At 44.2% G+C, this 19,359-nt stretch overlaps 2 protein-coding genes across 2 annotated transcripts; both read right to left on the minus strand.

Moving 5' to 3' along the window:
• Window positions 1-4,286: 4,286 nt before the first annotated feature.
• LOC121635568 (tubulin alpha chain-like) lies at window positions 4,287-7,943 on the minus strand. Its single transcript, XM_041978819.1, has 4 exons — window positions 7,812-7,943; window positions 5,716-5,938; window positions 5,408-5,556; window positions 4,287-5,322 (listed from the first exon to the last, which is right to left on the minus strand). Exons 1-4 carry the CDS (start codon window positions 7,812-7,814, stop codon window positions 4,348-4,350), a joined length of 1,350 nt encoding a protein of 449 aa, XP_041834753.1. The 5' UTR covers window positions 7,815-7,943; the 3' UTR covers window positions 4,287-4,347.
• Window positions 7,944-16,211: 8,268 nt separating this feature from the next.
• LOC121635569 (tubulin alpha chain-like) lies at window positions 16,212-18,006 on the minus strand. The gene is made up of 4 exons (XM_041978820.1): window positions 17,989-18,006; window positions 17,671-17,893; window positions 17,394-17,542; window positions 16,212-17,291 (listed from the first exon to the last, which is right to left on the minus strand). The coding sequence occupies exons 1-4, from the start codon at window positions 17,989-17,991 to the stop codon at window positions 16,317-16,319; spliced, it is 1,350 nt and encodes a 449-aa protein (XP_041834754.1). The 5' UTR covers window positions 17,992-18,006; the 3' UTR covers window positions 16,212-16,316.
• Window positions 18,007-19,359: the final 1,353 nt, after the last annotated feature.

Genomic DNA, 19,359 nt, shown 5'->3' on the forward strand with positions numbered 1-19,359 from the left:
TCTACAGTTGTTGTGCTCGTCTTCATTCTTTTTTGTTCCCTTCCTGATCCTCTTCTTCTTCTCTGGTTGTTTCTTTCACTGGTCGCATGTCAGCTATTCTGCTCAGCGCTGCCCCCATGGTTTCTGGTATTGCTCCTTGTTTGGTGTCAAGTGATGGATAGCTAAGCTCCCTGAAAAAGACCAAATTACGTACGTAACTGACGCAGAAGACGGACAAAACTGTCCATCCGTCTGCGTGTCCGTCTTCTGCACCCAGCATAAATGGGCCTTGTTGTTCCTGAAATCTCCTCATCAGACGGTAAAACCTGAGAAAATCTTGACTAATAAAACATTTGATTTCACTGCTTCTTCTCGTCGTTCTGATTTGTCTGTTTGTCTCCAGAAACTTTTCTATTTCAGATTGTGTCACCTGCTTCAGGTCTCATGCACAGCTTTAATACCTTATAATTGTGGTAAATCCTTGAAAGCCGTGTAAAGACTCAGGTCCTTAAAAAAATTTGGATCACAGATTTTGCTTGCAAAAAGTGAGCTGGAGGTGAACCTTGTATGTTTGGGACGGTGAGAGAGCTTTAAAGGTCCATACAAGGCTCTATTCTTGGGCCACTTGTTTTTCTTTGTTCATTTTGTCTATTGGTACAGTTTCAAGTAACAGAACATACATTTTCATTTGTAGTGTTGAAAATAAACTCATGCTTTCATCACATCACCCTTTAATTACTGGAAAAAACATCTGAAAACACTTAGAAGAAGGGGTGTGGAAATCAGAGCTGGAAGAACAAAGCAGACGGAGGTTGACTTTAGAAATGAACTTAGTGAACCATCACTGCTTCCAGCCGGTTGCTTCCGTCCTGGATGAATGTTCAACATGGAAGCAGCAGCTCAGAGTAAAAGTTTCTCCAGCAGGGCTTCAGTTCGTCCAGGTTGCAGATGGAAGCTTGTCGATCCAGCAGAAAAGCTCAAAGCTCTGAATGAAAAAGGTTCTGTTCCCAACAGAAACCAGACGGCTGATGCTGCTCAAACAGCCGTTTGCTCCGAGTCCTGGTGGAAAGTCATTCAGTCACCAGAAAACGAAACAGAATTTTCCTTCAATGTACTGCTAGGAAAAGAGTCTGAGAACAATCAGACTGGAGAGCTTAGGGACGATTCAAAGAGAGACGATTCGTTTTAGGGGCAATTCACAGATGAACGATTCATCTAAGGATGATTCACGGATGAACGATTCATCTAGGGACGATTCACGGTAGGACGATTCACGGATGAACGATTCATCTAGGGACGATTCACGGTAGGACGATTCACGGATGAACGATTCATCTAGGGACGATTCACGGATGAACGATTCATCTAGGGACGATTCACGGTAGGACTATTCACGGATGAACGATTCATGGCGGGACGATTCACGGATGAACGATTCATCTAGGGACGATTCATGGCGGGACGATTCACGGATGAACAATTCATCTAGGGACGATTCATGGATGAACGATTCATCTAGGGACGATTCATGGATGAACGATTCATCTAGGGACAATTCATGGCGGGACGATTCACGGATGAACAATTCATCTAGGGACGATTCATGGCGGGACGATTCACGGATGAACAATTCATCTAGGGACGATTCATGGCGGGACGATTCACGGATGAACAATTCATCTAGGGACGATTCATGGATGAACGATTCATCTAGGGATGATTCATGGATGAACGATTCATCTAGGGACGATTCATCTAGGGACTATTCATGGATGAACGATTCATCTAGGGACGATTCATGAATGAACGATTCATCTAGGGACGATTCATGGCGGGACGATTAATCTAGGCAGACGATTCACGGAGGGATGATTCATTTAGGGACAATTCATCTAGGGGCGGTTCACAGTGGGATTATTCACGGAGGGACGAATGTTTTCAGTTTAAACGGATTCATGTTGTTTCAGGACTCACACAGAGGCAACAGATCAGAACCCCCGTGAAGCCAGAAAGGCGTTCATGCCTCGCGCCGCTGACAGCAGGAGGATGGAGCAGCTGTAAAGTTAAATTGGAGGAGGAAGCGAGATGAGGACGGCACTGAGATGAGACTGAATAAAGCAGGACCAGTAGACCGCTGCTACCTACCTTACCATTTCTACTTTCTGAAATCTATTGTGATGAGTTTTTTCCACTGTGGAAGATATTTATGTTTTACTTTCACTTACTGCCACATTTGTTATTGTCCCCTTCTGTTCAAATAAAGAAATAGAAATAATTTTATTTAATTCCACTTCATTATTTAACTGAATGGTTACAGGTCAGTGGGTTTTACTTCCTACCTCAGTAGAGCCTTTTAATAAACTAAATGTAGGTAAGTCAGAGTAATTCTGACATCATGGAGTATTTTCATCAGTAAAATAGACAAGATCAGGTCGTTTATGTAGAACATCATGAGGATCAAAGGGCCCAGGATAATAAAAGGTGGAACATCCCGCCATCCACCATCCTGGTTGTTCACTGCAGGCGTCCCTGCCACGGTGATGTTTGAGACCTTCGTCCAGACCCGTCAGCAGTGATGATGAATGACGCCCTCGTTTCGCCTTCAGTGTCTCATTTGATCCGCTTCTCATCCCGCCTTTCATCCTGGGTGCTGCACGTCTGTCCGGATTAAAGGCTGAGCTACGTCTGTGGAAAGAAGGTGGAGCTGGTTTGAGTCCAGCTTCTTCAGGTGAGCCCCTTCCATGGAGCAGGTTAGCCCGAGAGAAACTGCATGTTTGCACAGCTACGGCTGCAACAGGGGCACCGGCCCACAGGTGAGCTACAGGTGAGTCTGGGAGTGTTTAGTGTTGAATATCTTCCAGAGACAGGAAAAAATGTTTGCAATTTTATTTAGTAAATTAAATGTTGGGATTTCATTTTAAAAAAATGATTTATTTTTTTTTATTGACTGGACAGAGATTTTCTTGTTTTCCAGTTCATTTTTAATAAATGATCCAAAAATCTGATAGTCAAAAAAAAAAAAGTCAAGATTTAACCCTCTATGGTACCATGGCAACACACCCATTTTTGCTCTGTGGTATCTCCACACTGCATCCCTTTAAATCATGCAATACTTTACAGAGGTAAGACCACAGGGAACCAACAGCAACGCTTCTGAGGAGACGGCTCTGCTGTCTTACTACAAAAAAAAGACCGTTTCCCTTTTCTGCCTGGAAAAAATATCTTAACACTAACAGGTGAGTAAACGTTACGTTTTGATTTATTACTGGAAACTTGTTAAAATGCAGCTGAGGCAACAACGTACCATCCTGTTAACTATACAGCATTTTGGTAGAGCAGGGAGTTTGGTGGTGTGTGTTTAAGGACATCATGTTCAAAAGATACCATTTATATTTAGTTTTGATCTTTATATTATATAAGCTTATAGTATCTGGAGTGGACAAAGTGCAGGAACATCCTTCTGGGCGGTAGCCTCCCAAAAGCCACAAAAGTGACTCCCATAGAATTCCTCAGGGATGATGTATTAACCCACCGCTCCATTGAAAACATGCTGTCCAGTGTGATCCACACAAGCCACTGGATGTTACCTGCCATGAAATGAAGCAGTTCACCGACACCTGCCAGGATCCTGGATGTACTTCAAGCCATTCCAACAGACAAGAAGCTCCGTGGGGACGAGCAAATTGTGCCATTTGAAGGGAAAATTACCTTAAAGTGGTACCAAAACAAAAAAAAAAAAAAAAAATCTTCAGATTGTTTGAGACATAAAACATTTCCCCCCTCACTGGCGTCCCGATGCGTACCATGGAGGGTTAACGTTCACACCAACCGTGGTTCCTCTGCACCATCTACAGGTGAACTGCTGGTGTCCTGGCACGTCTCTGAAGGCTGCGTTGCTCAAACCCCACGTTTGTTCTGGCTCTCATCCTCCATCTGGACTCTGGTAATTCCATATATCCCGGCCTCCCAGAATGGTTTAAAGCAGTATTTCTCAGTCCAGGTCCTCAGGACCCCCACCCTGCATGTTACTGTAACCTACTTTAACACACCTGAACTAAATGAACAGCTCGTGAAGATTCATTCATCTGAATTCGGTGTTGAAGTAAAACATGTCTAAGACATGCAGGCGGGTCAGAGGACCTGGACTGAGAAACAGATCTTCTACACCAAAACACAGCACAAATCCGACATTAAAACACCACCCGAGTGTAGCTGCAGAATAAAGCTCGTTAACCTCCACTTTAAATCTGAAGCTGCTGCACTCGGCGGGTTTAGATCTGTTTAAAAAAGAAAAACATCTGACTCCAGAATTTCTTTGAATTTTATTTTTGAATAAAGCCTTCTGAACAAGCTAAACTCCAGACAGTCTCAGTACTCCTCTCCTTCATCCTCCTCTCCGACGCTGTCGGTTCCCACCTCTTCGTAATCCTTTTCCAGGGCAGCCATGTCCTCTCTGGCCTCTGAGAACTCCCCCTCCTCCATCCCCTCTCCCACGTACCAGTGGACGAAGGCCCGCTTGGCGTACATCAGGTCGAACTTGTGGTCCAGCCGGGCCCAGGCCTCTGCGATGGCCGTGGTGTTGCTCAGCATGCACACCGCCCTCTGGACCTTGGCCAGGTCTCCACCAGGAACCACAGTGGGGGGCTGGTAGTTGATGCCCACCTTGAACCCAGTGGGACACCAGTCCACAAACTGGATGCTGCGCTTGGTCTTGATGGTAGCGATGGCGGAGTTGACGTCTTTGGGTACGACGTCTCCTCTGTACAGCAGGCAGCAGGCCATGTATTTACCGTGGCGAGGGTCACACTTCACCATCTGATTGGCCGGCTCGAAGCAGGCGTTGGTGATGTCAGCCACCGACAGCTGCTCGTGGTAGGCCTTCTCTGCAGAGATTACCGGGGCGTAGGTGGCCAGAGGGAAGTGGATGCGAGGGTAGGGCACCAGGTTGGTCTGGAACTCCGTCAGGTCCACATTCAGGGCTCCATCGAAGCGCAGGGAGGCGGTGATGGAGGACACGATCTGTCCAATCAGCCTGTTCAGGTTGGTGTAGGTGGGACGCTCGATGTCCAGGTTCCTGCGGCAGATGTCGTAGATGGCCTCGTTATCCACCATGAAGGCGCAGTCCGAGTGCTCCAGGGTGGTGTGTGTGGTCAGGATGGAGTTGTAGGGCTCCACCACGGCTGTGGACACCTGAGGAGCTGGATAAACCGCAAACTCCAGCTTGGATTTCTTCCCGTAGTCGACAGAGAGACGCTCCATCAGCAGGGAGGTGAAGCCAGAGCCGGTTCCTCCTCCGAAGGAGTGGAAGATGAGGAAGCCCTGGAGCCCTGTGCACTGGTCAGCCTGAAACAGGGCAACGCATGAGTCGAAAACCAGGCTCAAACCACTTCAATGTGAGTCACATATCCAACGTGCGTGTTCAACTAACCAGTTTGCGAGTCCTGTCCAGAACCAGGTCGATGATCTCCTTGCCGACAGTGTAGTGCCCACGGGCGTAGTTGTTCGCTGCGTCCTCTTTACCAGTGATGAGCTGCTCGGGGTGGAAGAGCTGCCGGTAGGTTCCGGTCCGGATTTCATCTGTAGTTGTACCACGAAACAGACGTGTAAGGGTTAATGGCTAACAATCAGTTACCTTCAGCTTCACATTTTATGTGCCGGGATCACAAACACTAATCCGAGACACCATCTTAGCCTCCAGTCAGGATTCTGGTCCGACCACGTAGAGTGAAACCTTACCGATGACGGTGGGCTCCAGATCCACAAACACGGCTCTGGGGACATGTTTCCCAGCTCCAGTCTCGCTGAAGAAGGTGTTGAAGGAGTCGTCTCCTCCTCCGATGGTCTTGTCACTGGGCATCTGACCGTCGGGCTGGATGCCATGCTCCAGGCAGTAGAGCTCCCAGCATGCATTGCCCATCTGGACGCCAGCTTGGCCGACGTGCATAGAAATACACTCACGCTACAGGAAAAGGGAAAAATACTGTTTGAGGCCCCGCTGCTGGATGGGTGAACCAGAACACATCATTTAGACCAAGGATGTCAAACAAAATCCAAAACCAGCCCACCAGAGGGTCCAAGCTGGCCCGCAGGTATACATGAAAAAAAAAAAAAAAAAAAAACTTAATGTCCACATGAGCTCTTCATGTTTAAATATAAAACATTCGAGGAGAACTTGTTCCATCTTTTCTGTCTGACTTCAGTCTGTATGAAGAGTCAGTTCAGGATTACCACACAGGTGGAAATGTACACGTATGTACATTTAAAATTACTTCTAGATCTACAAGTTACTGGCCATCCTGTGGAATACTGGATTTTTTAAACAAACTTCCAGATAGCTGGAATTAAATGTTCGCTGGGGGGGTTCAAAGTCCTCTTAAAAATTTCATGTATAAAAACAGATATTTGTAACATAAAACAAGTTTATATCCAATATATTTTGAATATCTGACAAACATCTGCAGTTATCTGGAGACAAGATCGTTCACACACACACACACACACACACACACACACACTACATGCTGCACAAACATGAGTTTGACGTCCCTTTAGATTAAAAAAGGGGTGTGGTGGGGTTAGGGTCTTCACCCACACCGTTTAATATAAACTGATTAAATCAAGGTTGTGGCTCGTACAAGCATTAGCTCAATAATTAAACTCAATTTTACAAATAAAGCCGGCACAGCATCGAGCTATGAAAGCAGGGAAAGGATCCATCTGTGGAGCCAGATAAGCAGGTTTACCTGCAACAAAGACGTCGTTATACGCAGCAAGGTCACCCTTACCTCCTTCAAGCTGCTAGCTGAGTGAACATGGGTCCAACACAGCATGACGTCAGCTAAAGCTTCATTTATGACATTCATGCTTCGGCAGGCATGAACACTTCCTGTCTTCTACCACCTCAAGTTTATTTGAGACGTGTGAAACAGAAATCCCTTTCTTTGCTTTAATATTGACTGTTTAGTTTAATAAAGTACAACAACAAAAACCAAAAAGCATAATTCATTTTAACCATGTGGTTTCAGGTTCTTTCATCCACACATGTCGACATGCAGACACTCCTGTTCCATGTGCACTTGTTTAAGTTAAAATGGCAACAAGTCGCTTTATTATTTATTTATCAACAAGCAGAAATCTGATTAAGTTAAAATGGTCGTTTAATTACTTCATATAATGTTTAATAGCTCTGAACTGAAGGGTCCCCTCCTGTTTGAAGACATGCAGAGTTTGTACCCGCAGCTAAGCTTTCTGTGGGTCTGTCACGTGAGCAGGATGGGGATTTTAGAAAAAAAAAAAAAAAAAAAAAAAAAAAAAAAAAAAAAAAAAAAGAGGCACGCAGCGTGGCTCCGCCCTGCGACCAGCTCTGTGACGTTCACGGACCGCCAGGGCGTTATCTACCCTAAAGAAACGGCTTCTTCAGTAAAATTCAGCCAGTGGAGCATTTAAGTTGGTCACAATCAATTTAATTAATTGGCAGTTACTTTCATACGCAACAAGCAGGCTATGAGATTAGAACAGGGCCTTTTTAAGGGATTAAATGTTCATTTCCGCCTAATTTTTGTTAAACTGCGTCATACTTCGACGGCACTTAACCCCCCCACACACAAATATGTAACAAAAGGACCACAAACTGACGGTTTGAAACTAACAAAACGACTTCTCGGGTTGTTTTCGGCGCATTTAATTCATATTAGTTTGTTATGTAACGTTGAACAATTCTTTAAAGAAAAAAATCTCGCACAGAACCCTGGTCTTTTTTACGCGATACAACATGAACCTCTTCGTCGCCTTACTGACAACTAAACACATTTTTCACTTGGTTCACCACTCACCATTTTTAAGCCGTTTTTCCTCCGTCCTCCGACGTTGAAGTATCGAGTGATAGAGGCGGTTTGCCTGCGAGAGGGCAGCCGGTGGTATTTATACAGTTGCTTGGGGGCGGGGCTAAGTCGGGTTTGAATTTCCTGTCGGCGGGAGCGACCGTTGTGTTACTTCATTTTGATTTTTACTCTTTTCCTCCTTCAGACTTGCTTCCTGTCATGCCCATCTGGAGACAAAGATAGAAAAAAAAAAACAAACAAATAAAAAAAAACGTAATGGACGGCCACAAGATATTATGCCATGGAAACGTATGTTGCATTAGTGCTGCCAACTCCTCAGTAAGAAAAGCAGCCATTGGCTGTTCTAACAGTCGCTAGAACTCCCGAAATGACGTGTCATCTCATTTGCATAATTGATACTGGAACATATTATTTCAATGGACGTTGTAGCAGAGAGGAAGCATTGGTAAAGAAATTAATATGTTCAGAGCAGCAAAAATAAACAAAAAACAACGAAAAAATACTTTACAGAACATGTTACAGTATTTTTAATTTTTCTAATTCTTTTTTTTACACCTGGGCTCTATCAGACAGTGAGAACTTTGCACAATTCATTTTGACTCTGATAAATAACACTAACCCTAACAGATTGCAGGATAGCATGGTAGAGCTCAGGAATGTGACGTCACATTGGCATTTGTTGGCACGCCAGCAACCAAAGTAATAGCTAACAGTGTAGTCACAACTGGTTTGCAGTAAAGTTTTATATATTTTTCAGCAATGGCGAGGGCTTTGAACTGCCACAACCGTTCTCATGACTGTAATGGCCGACCACTGCGACATGGTAGCAGGTTTTTCAGTTTGCCAACTTGGAAACAAAAACTTGGTGGCCATATTTCAGATGTTACCAGATGGTATTAATTCAACATTTCAAGGAGCCTGCCTATTTGTTCGAGGCATTTGTCATTAACTGAATGTGAAGGTGGAGTTATTGAATAGTTGCCATTCTTTTTTTCCTGCAATTTCGCTGTTCGTCTATGCACTTTGAAGTGCATATTCGTCGGCTCTCATCATCATGGTGCCAAGCACTGTCCCACTTCGAAGGCGCCTCTGAACCCCCCTACAAGCCCACACTTCCTTTGGCCTGCAGCAAAGGCTGCAGGTGATGACTCCTTCACGGCTTCTTTTCTCACAGAATTCATTTTGCACAAGATGACGATGAATGAGCAGCAAAGCTTAGAAGAGTACATTTTTATTTATTTATTCATTTATTCTTTTACCTCACTTTATTAGAAATGTGACAAAACCAAGTACATTAAAACACGTTTGTTAAACTGTAGCATTAAAATTCCATAACATTGGATATTCAGGAATTTTTAAGGGGTTAATGAAGTAATAAAGAGTCTGGAAAACAACAGATAGTTTTTTTTTTTTACATTATTACCTGGTCAGTGTTAACATTCACTAAAGTGTGGTATGATATGCAAACTTAGTAATTTCAGAGGTTTAAGTGATTTAACGTCCTACGTTGCTGCTGTGGGAAATACCTGTCGGCTAGGTAGGCTGTCCCATTTCACGAATGGTAAGTGGACTTCAAAGTGTGCAGACTACGTAGGACAGAATCAGGCCTGAACACAGCTGATATATCCTGAAATTCCAGAATGGGTTAAAGGTTGCATTCCACTTGGAACAAACAACTTCTCCCATAAACACAAAATATCAATCAAGAATCAAGAATCTTTATTGTCATTGTGCAAGGCACAACGAAATTTTGTTTTAGAAGTTCTCGGCTTAAAAGGCACACTGTAATACACGAAGATAAAAAATATGGAAAGGCAAAAGGGAATATATCTTTAGATATATATATATATTGGGTTCCCCTTTTTCTGGCTTAAAAACAATACAATTCAGCCTACAGCCAGTGGTCAAAACATACAAATAAAGCATTGTTTTTTATTTCCAATAGAAATAATGTGGCCTGGTTAAAAGGGAAATAAAATGTGAAGCTAATAATGGCAGAATTGAAAGGTTTTATATTTTTTAAAACCAGCGGACTGAAGAATCGAGACAAACGGACCACTGACGCCAGCTTATATCGTATCATTCAGTCCAGAGCCCTCATGACCAGTTGTTCGTACACAACTCTGATCATAATAATAATAATAATACATTTTATTTGCATTGCACTTTATATTACAGGGAATCTCAAAGTGCTACAGAAATCAGGAATAAGAGTCCTAGATCAGTGAATGAAGGCAAAAGTTTAGTATATAGATTAGTATTGCTTTTACTCTTTTGCCCTTGCAACTAAATCCAAATGCTGCGTTCAGAATATAGTGAACAGCAACAAAAGAAAATAATTTTAGGCTGTAGTGCTTCAATTATTTTGCTAATACAGTTAAAATGTGCCGTCCAGTTGAAATTTTAAGATAGGAGGTAGGGGAGAAAACTAACATTCTGCAATGCAATGCAGTTACATGAATGCAGTGCATGTAAACTTCCAATTTCCGAATGCCACCCAAAAACAGGTCAAATTTAAGTCAGCATAACAATTTAGTCATTTCATAAAATCCACAAGAGCCACTATCTTAGGTGTTTATCTGTGTCTACATGTTTTATAGTATGAACTCTGCACAAAACCCTTAAAAATTCAGTTAAACTGAATTTACCCCACATTTCTTTCTACAACTTCTTTCCTCATGCTCACATGACATCAACCCTAACAGTGACTCACTGAGAACACTGACAAACTACTCCATTAGATTTGGATTAACCACATAAATCTCAGAATTGTTTCTCTTTTTGTTCAAAAGAGTCTATATCTGGAACTTTCTGACAACGCTGTTTCTTTTCTAAACCAGCTTTACTATGTTTAACAATTAAATTAAAAGATAACAGTCTAGGACCATACTGTGTAGTGTAAAGGTTTTCATTGCTTTATTTTGTTCTTTCATTTGTCAGCTTGTAAAGACCTCAACTGAAAAGAAAGTTTTATAGCATGGAGGAGAAAATGGCCCCACCCAGCCATCTGCTCCAGCTGCTGACACAGCTAGATAAGACTGACCTTGAGACCTGGCTATGGACCGCTCTCACTGACGTCACACTGTTCGTTTATGCCGCCATGGTGGGAGGCAAAAAGCTAGCTGGGACCCGCTATGGTGACTATTAACTGTTCCTCATCAGGGATGGTGCTAGGGGACTGAACACTTTCCAAACCAGTTCAGCTCTTATGTGGTCAGACAGGATATTTAGAAAAAAACTCCAAAACATCCAGCTGACGGAGACATTGCTACCTGATTTACCTTACCTTGACATTTACAGCTAGCTGGTCAATGGACAGTCGCGCTTCACAGGAGCAGAATTAAAAGCATAAAGTCAGATTAGAGACTTATAAATATTTCATGGCAGGATGGGAATCAAACCTTCAGCTGTGGAAAGTTCCCAAAGTATTTCCACTTCATGTCAAAGCTGAGTAGAAACCAGCAGATGCAGATAAAGTTACTGCGATGTAAAGATTAGGGACGTCCCGGTGATTTAAGTTAACGTTACTAACAATTACTGGGAGGAAACGTTGCTGTTTAAAGACTGTTTGGTTTATTGAGACCACAAAAGAAAATCCATGTCCAGTTTTTCATTAACACTGAAACCTGCCGTCACCGTGGTGATCCACGGTGGAGGATGGATTAGTGGAACATCTACCCGTCACCGTGGTGATCCGCGGTTGAGGCTGGATTAGTGGAACATCCACCCGTCACCATGGTGATCTGCGGTGGAGGCTGGATTAGTGGAACATCCACCCGTCACCATGGTGATCCGCGGTGGAGGCTGGATTAGTGGAACATCCACCCGTCACCGTGGTGATCCGCGGTGGAGGCTGGATTAGTGGAACATCCACCCGTCACCATGGTGATCTGCGGTGGAGGTTGGATTAGTTGAACATCCAACCAGTTTCACCGCCGTCGCATTCCCACTGGGAGAAACTGGAGAATGTTTTGTTCGTTTGCTGCTTCACATAAAACATGAATGACGTATAAACTTCTTATTTGACCGTCCTCCTGGTTACACATGAACAACGTTTCTGTGTTTCTGGTTGAATGAACGAGAATCTCTGTTAATGTAATTTGTTCTCTTCTCTTTTCTGCTTGCTGTCGTCTTTCTAACTTTTCCAGATCATCCTTTAGCTTCTTTTCTCAGGACTGCAGACAAACAGGAAGATGGACGGGACATAGGCTGGGGACAGCTTGTCTTTTACCCAGGAGACGACACAGTTAGCCTCAATTACATGTCCGTTAACACCAAACTAACATGAAGTGTCTGGTCCCGGGACTCAATAATGTTAAACCCCTGCAGTTTGCTTCATTTTAGTAACACATTGCCTTCATGTTTCATAGATAAATATATTCACAATTAGGATAAGTAGACTTGGAAAGCATAAGAAACTAAATTTTCTATAAACTTCCCACAAAGTGCTGCTACACAGCTGAGAGTCTTTGACAGTTTCAAGTTATCTGGTCTGCCAGCAGCAACACGCTTAGCCGTCGTTCAAGGTTAACAGCAGTCTGGAAAATAAAATCCCATTCTGGGGATGTGGACTGGAACATCCAAAGGCAACAGGGATGTACCATCAGTTTTTATATGTGAAAAGCTAGCTGTAGACCTGAGCCCGTAGCAGTACGCCTGCTTTGTTTATCCATCTGCTACCCAAGAACGTTGCTGATGTACAGATCATGAGATCAGTGACGAAATGTGAGAATGGTCGATATGAAGGAGAAAATTTGGTCCATTTTCAGGGAGCTTAGCTATCCGTCTCTTGACGCAGAAGACAAAGCGATACCACCAGAAATCGTGGGGGCAGTGTTGAGCAGAATCGCTGACATGTGACCAGTGAAAGAAACAAACCAGAGAAGAAGAAGAGGATCAGGAAGGGAACAAAAAAGCAGAAGAAGAATTAGGACAAGGACAACTGTAGAAATTGTGTGAGCTTTGAAAGAAGAACTGTATGTGAGTGTTTAGGGCTTTTGGGCGGCTGGAAACAACTTCATAGCAACGGTGTCTGAAACTAACGTCGGCTCGCCGGAGTGAACTCTGAGCCGTGGTAGGAAAGGTTTCCACCCTTTCCTCTTCCTCCAGTTTGCATCTACCAGGTGTGCCCCATCAGAGGTAATTGAAGGGTGCCAGTTAGCTTGGTGTCTGCTTCCCAGCATGCGGCTTCTTCCCTTCTGTGGTGTGTTGGCAGTTGGCGTGGCTGGTCACGCTGGACCCTCTGTAGTCTGCCTACCAGCCCCATGTGAGTGTTGACAACCAGTCATCTACCTGCTGCAGAGCCCATCTACATCTGGATGGTGGTGGCAGCTCCATGAGAGTCCATTTCTCTGGTTTCTCTGGTGGTTTAACAGCATCAAGCTACTGCTGCTGGGGGAGAAGCTGCGGGGGATGGAGATCCACCACTCCATGGTCTCCTGAATTACTGACTACCTGACAGGCCACAGTTGGTCTGTCTGGGCAGCGTCCTGTCTGACCTGGTGGTCCTCAGGGGATTGTGCTGGCTCCTTTCCTCTTCACCGTCTACACCACTGATTCTCAGTCCAACACTGAGTCCTGCCGCCCTCAGAAAGTCTCTGATGACTCAGCTGTTGTTGGGTGTCTAGGAGAGTGAGGGTGGAGGACAGAGCGCTGGTGGACTGGTTTGTAGAGTGGACTGGCAGGAGCCACCGGCATCTAAAATCACCAAGACAAGAGAGATTGGGATAGACTTCCAGACGACATCACGTCCAAAAACCCACGAGTCACAATGTTTACAAGCGACTTCACAGATAAACGAGCCCAACTAGCGGACTTTGCAACACCGCCCATGTGGCGCCGCATCACCGCTGGAAACAGGAAGAAGCTTTTTAAATCCTACTTTGGTTTGCACATAGTTTATTTTACATTTGATACTGCACATCCTTGTTTACATTTCTATGCATAGATCTGTATATTAGTTTATTATCTGGTTTATAGATTTCTATGTTTTTCTGCTTTACTTTGTTATCGGAGTCTTTTGCTCCAATACATGCTGCTGCAAGCCGCAAATCCGGAGGAATTCCTGTAAGACGTGAGTGTTTATCAGCGAGGAGTGAGTTAATGAGGTATGAGCTGTGCAGTGTGATCAGACTATGAGGACAAAGTACATCCACAGAAACACTGTTCATTGTTTCACCCGAGACGTTCAAACCAGTCTCAAGTTTTAATGACCATTGTAGATCATTAATAAACTGATATAATTCCTAATTCCTTGCTTCAGAAATGAGGATTTTGTCCTTTCGACACCACCAAAATGATACAGTCCACTCATACAGTCTTTATGAAGGTAGTTTGGCATGACTGCACATTAATGGAAACGATATTTCCCATTTGGAACCTAAAATAACTTCAGGAACTATTTCATCACATTTATTTGATTTCTTGTTTCCTTCAGAAGTGAATTTTTTTTTTAAGTGCTGGTTGGATAATATCGTCTGAAATAACCTGCACAACGTCTGTTTTCTCCCTTTGCTCTTACAGCTCAGAGAGGAGCCATTCCTTCCTCCTGGTCACCACCCTGCAGAGTGTTTTTGGCCACATCATTTTGGGGAGCTCACAAAATATCACCCGCCTGGCCTGGGAAGGCCTCAGGACCCCACGGGAGGAGTTAGGTGGAGGGATATCAGGGTTATCCTTCTGGACCTGTTGCATCCAGCCTTGGAGAAAATGGATGGATATTGCAGAACTTTGCCTCTTCTACTTGCTGCTGGGTGAGGATTTGACCTCTGTTTTCTAAGAATCCAGGTGCTTGTTACTGGCTTGTTTTCAAAGATCTGGTTTCTTCTTTCTCATCAGACATCAGGTTGACAGGAATTAGAATTTCACTTCATGGACCTTTGAAGAGTACTTTATTTAGAGGAAACTACTCTCAAATATAAATCCTCACCTTGTTTTTGTTTGTTGACACAGTTCCTCGTCACCTCGGATGTTTCTGTGTTGTGGTGCATCATTGCGTACCCGGTAGTCACCTTTGTGAGCAAACAGCTGTTTGGTCGGCTGGTCTTGTGTGTCGGCGTGGGGTGGGGGCTTGGTAGGTGCCTGTTCTGTCAGCAGCATTATGTTTTTTTTTCGGATTTCCGCCAGCCATATTGCCGCTTCTGCTTTGTTCCCTTTTCTTTTGGTTTTAAATCTTTATTTTTTAAGTTCCCTCGGGAGGCTTTTTGGTTTTTATAAAGTAGCACAGAGTTTTTTTATCCACTGCTTCGGAGGCTGATTGTGGCTGCCTGTGCCTCGGAGCCCCCAGATCGGGCCTTGCATGCTTCTGGTTGTTTTGGTGCTCTGGACTGGGGCTGTGGTAGGGACCTGGTCCTGGTAAATTTGACTCCATCGTCTGTAACTGCAAACCTTCTCCTAGCAGTCAGCCATTTTTTAATTCCTTGTTTTAAATGTATTTATCCATTAAATAACTTTTTTTTTTGTTAGATTTGTTTGGTTGCAGGTCTTTTGCTTTATTGAATCTAGTTGAATTTTTAATACATTTGTGATCTTGAGGGAAACCCTGGCCTCCACTTATCATTTGACCACATGTTTTCTGCTGGTACTGTGAACTTCAGAGTTTCTACTGGAGTGTTAATTGTGGCTGCTTATAATTGCTAAGCAACCAAAGTTGAAGAGGAGGTGCACAAAAAGCATGTACCGTTCTGCCTTCCTGCAGAGATTTACGTATAACTGCACCAATCAGGCAGTTAGAAACGTTTGTTAGCTCTTGTTGAAACTTTAATGTTGGTGTTCAAATTAAAACTTGGCACATTTGCAGTCTGATGCTTTTAATCTTGAAGAGGAAAGAAAACAGATACCTTCCCAGTGTGAGCTGAACAGGCTTTTGTTACAAATCACCATTACATCATCGCTTTGCTTCAGATTCATTTGCAATGCAAAGACGGCTGTTTGGGGCTGGTGTTGGAACAGGAGATGTAAGATCAGTGTTTGCCTTCCAGCAGGTCACAAAGTGTCAATGATTCCAGACTAAAGGTAGAGGAAAAGAGCCTGGAGACTGTGTCCTTTTAACCGGACTAATGTGATACCCAGTAGTGGAGATTAACAAAGGATTGTGATGTCACCTGAGGGATTTTCCTCGGGATTCGCTGTTGTGTTAATATCCTTGAAACTTCCACTTCTTAGACATTAACTTAAAATTAAAAGCTAGTAACCCTTGAATACGGTCAGAAAGAAATACTTGTAGCTATCTTATGTGGCTCAACAATCAGGAAACTCTTGTTGGAGTTCAAACAGCCACTAGGCTGCACCTGTGCATGTGAAGGTAACAAACGGTGGTTGAAACACAAAAAAGAGACAAGGCAGCAGCAAAAATGCCTCAGTCTTTTGTTGTCTAATAGATTTTAGCACAAATTAAGCAAAAAAAAGTTCAATATGTTGGATTTATTTGGTTAAAAACAACACAATATATTTTTTTTTCATATCAGCTGACATTAGTTAACATCTTATGGTAAACTCTCAGTACTCCTCTCCTTCATCCTCCTCTCCGACGCTGTCGGTTCCCACCTCTTCGTAATCCTTTTCCAGGGCAGCCATGTCCTCTCTGGCCTCTGAGAACTCCCCCTCCTCCATCCCCTCTCCCACGTACCAGTGGACGAAGGCCCGCTTGGCGTACATCAGGTCGAACTTGTGGTCCAGCCGGGCCCAGGCCTCTGCGATGGCCGTGGTGTTGCTCAGCATGCACACCGCCCTCTGGACCTTGGCCAGGTCTCCACCAGGAACCACAGTGGGGGGCTGGTAGTTGATGCCCACCTTGAACCCAGTGGGACACCAGTCCACAAACTGGATGCTGCGCTTGGTCTTGATGGTAGCGATGGCGGAGTTGACGTCTTTGGGTACGACGTCTCCTCTGTACAGCAGGCAGCAGGCCATGTATTTACCGTGGCGAGGGTCACACTTCACCATCTGATTGGCCGGCTCGAAGCAGGCGTTGGTGATGTCAGCCACCGACAGCTGCTCGTGGTAGGCCTTCTCTGCAGAGATTACCGGGGCGTAGGTGGCCAGAGGGAAGTGGATGCGAGGGTAGGGCACCAGGTTGGTCTGGAACTCCGTCAGGTCCACATTCAGGGCTCCATCGAAACGCAGGGAGGCGGTGATGGAGGACACGATCTGTCCAATCAGCCTGTTCAGGTTGGTGTAGGTGGGACGCTCGATGTCCAGGTTCCTGCGGCAGATGTCGTAGATGGCCTCGTTGTCCACCATGAAGGCGCAGTCCGAGTGCTCCAGGGTGGTGTGTGTGGTCAGGATGGAGTTGTAGGGCTCCACCACGGCTGTGGACACCTGAGGAGCTGGATAAACCGCAAACTCCAGCTTGGATTTCTTCCCGTAGTCGACAGAGAGACGCTCCATCAGCAGGGAGGTGAAGCCAGAGCCGGTTCCTCCTCCGAAGGAGTGGAAGATGAGGAAGCCCTGGAGCCCTGTGCACTGGTCAGCCTGAAGGGAAAACAAAATGCAATTCTTTCTACACCTAATAAAATTGGAGGTAAATAGATTAAAATCTATTTATTTATTAAAATCTTACTGCGGTACACGCACCAGTTTCCGAACCCTGTCCAAAACCAGATCAATGATCTCCTTTCCAATGGTGTAGTGACCACGGGCGTAGTTGTTGGCAGCATCTTCCTTCCCGGTGATGAGCTGCTCAGGGTGGAAGAGCTGCCGGTAGGTTCCTGTACGGACTTCATCTGGAAATAATTGGAAACCATTTTTAAATCCAGTTCTCTGTTGGAAAACTCTTTACAGTTTTTTTTTTACATCTTAATCATCTGTGCAGCCAAGAAAATGCCTTTTAAGAGTTAATATGACACATTACCGATGACGCTTGGCTCCAGATCCACAAACACGGCTCTGGGGACATGTTTCCCAGCTCCAGTCTCGCTGAAGAAGGTGTTGAAGGAGTCGTCTCCTCCTCCGATGGTCTTGTCACTGGGCATCTGACCGTCGGGCTGGATGCCATGCTCCAGGCAGTAGAGCTCCCAGCATGCATTGCCCATCTGGACGCCAGCTTGGCCGACGTGAATGGACAGACATTCCCGCTAGAAAAGCGTGTAATAAATGAGTGAGAACCTGTTCTCCATTACATGTCTTTGAAAATGCATCAGTTTGTTTGAATGAAACTGGAGAAACTCACCATGATTATAAATCCTGCTGCTTACTTTTCGGATCTGCAGAGGAAATCTGCTCAGTGTGTTGAAGGTTTCTCTGGTACTTATACTTTAAGCTCCATAGTAACAAGTTTAGTTATTGATGAAGGTAAATGGGGATTAGCGGAGGGGAGGAGCCAGCACATGTGCAGGCATGCTCTGCCACACATCAATAACTCTTTGGCCTGCTAAATGATAATGTATAACCCTGAGTTTGCATGGCCAACACGTACAGCTCATTTAGGCCCATGCTGCACAGCACACACTGAAACGCTTCAGTGTTTGCACTGCATGGTTTAATGAACTCAAGGCTCTGAAGGGGGTCCGTGATCTCCATAGCGATCGGCTATTAATGAGCAGGTCAAGGATATGTAATGAAATCCCTAAACAATTCCACCCAGAATTATTTTTAATTTGTTAGATTTTATTTAAAAAGCACTTTACAACAACTCCAGTTGATGAAAGTGCTGGACCAAGAAAATAAAGAATAAAAACATAGAACACTTATGAATTATAAAAATTAAGTTTTTCAAGTGACTCCACTATCATGTGTTAAAGCCTGATGTGAAAATACAGGTTTTCAGCCTTAAACAGGAGCAGGTCCACGGTGGAGCATAACTCCAGGTCCATGATGGATTGTAACTCCAGGGCAGGGAATTCCAGTGTTTCAGCCCTGCTACTGTAAAGGCACATGAAAGACCACAGAAGAGGAAGGAGGCAGGTGCACGACTGAAATGCTAGCTATACTGGTGTTAATACTCTAACTGAGGCCACTTTGTCAAAGTGATGGAGAAACTCCTCACAGGTTGATTCAGAAACATTTTTAAACACGTTAACGGGGGATTTGTGACAGAACAAGACCTGGGGCCGATTACAACCAGCAGAAATTATACTTAAAGGTAATTACATTAGGTTTTTAAGAATTTTCTTACCAGAACCACTATCAACTAAGTTTTTGAATATTTTAACAGAACATTACAGGATGCTCATCATAAGCCCCTCTGTTTAATCTACCCTGCCTTTCTCTATGTCTGGCTCTGTTGTGTTTTCCACATGTTGTTTCAGAAACACTGAAGGTCACATCACTGTTGCAGCAGCTATGAAGCTGAAAATGCGAGTGAAAACAGTCAGGTATTTGTTAGCATGGCAACCAACACAAACACTAACTTAAAATAAGTTGACTACTCTGCCCCCTGCTGTTTCATGAAGGAACAGCAGAGATTGCTGAGAACAATGATTATTGTAGACAAGACAACCCTGCAAAGAAATGTCCCTGAAAGCCTCACCCATCAGATTCAGGGAGTAAAAGGTAAGAGACATCAACCATTGAGAAACGTGAGGTTTCATTCATTTTTAAT

Source organism: Melanotaenia boesemani, chromosome 24 (assembly GCF_017639745.1).
Source record: "Melanotaenia boesemani isolate fMelBoe1 chromosome 24, fMelBoe1.pri, whole genome shotgun sequence".
Classification (NCBI taxonomy): Eukaryota; Metazoa; Chordata; class Actinopteri; order Atheriniformes; family Melanotaeniidae; genus Melanotaenia; species Melanotaenia boesemani.

What these genes read in the sequence shown, in the direction of transcription:
- LOC121635568 (XM_041978819.1), bottom strand. An exon ending in TCTGGAGCCCACCGTCATCG is followed by an intron (nt 5,557 to 5,715) that starts GTAAGGTTTCAC and finishes GTACAACTACAG; the next exon opens with ATGAAATCCGGACCGGAACC. An exon ending in TGGACAGGACTCGCAAACTG is followed by an intron (nt 5,323 to 5,407) that starts GTTAGTTGAACA and finishes GCCCTGTTTCAG; the next exon opens with GCTGACCAGTGCACAGGGCT.
- LOC121635569 (XM_041978820.1), bottom strand. An exon ending in TCTGGAGCCAAGCGTCATCG is followed by an intron (nt 17,543 to 17,670) that starts GTAATGTGTCAT and finishes AATTATTTCCAG; the next exon opens with ATGAAGTCCGTACAGGAACC. An exon ending in TGGACAGGGTTCGGAAACTG is followed by an intron (nt 17,292 to 17,393) that starts GTGCGTGTACCG and finishes TTTTCCCTTCAG; the next exon opens with GCTGACCAGTGCACAGGGCT.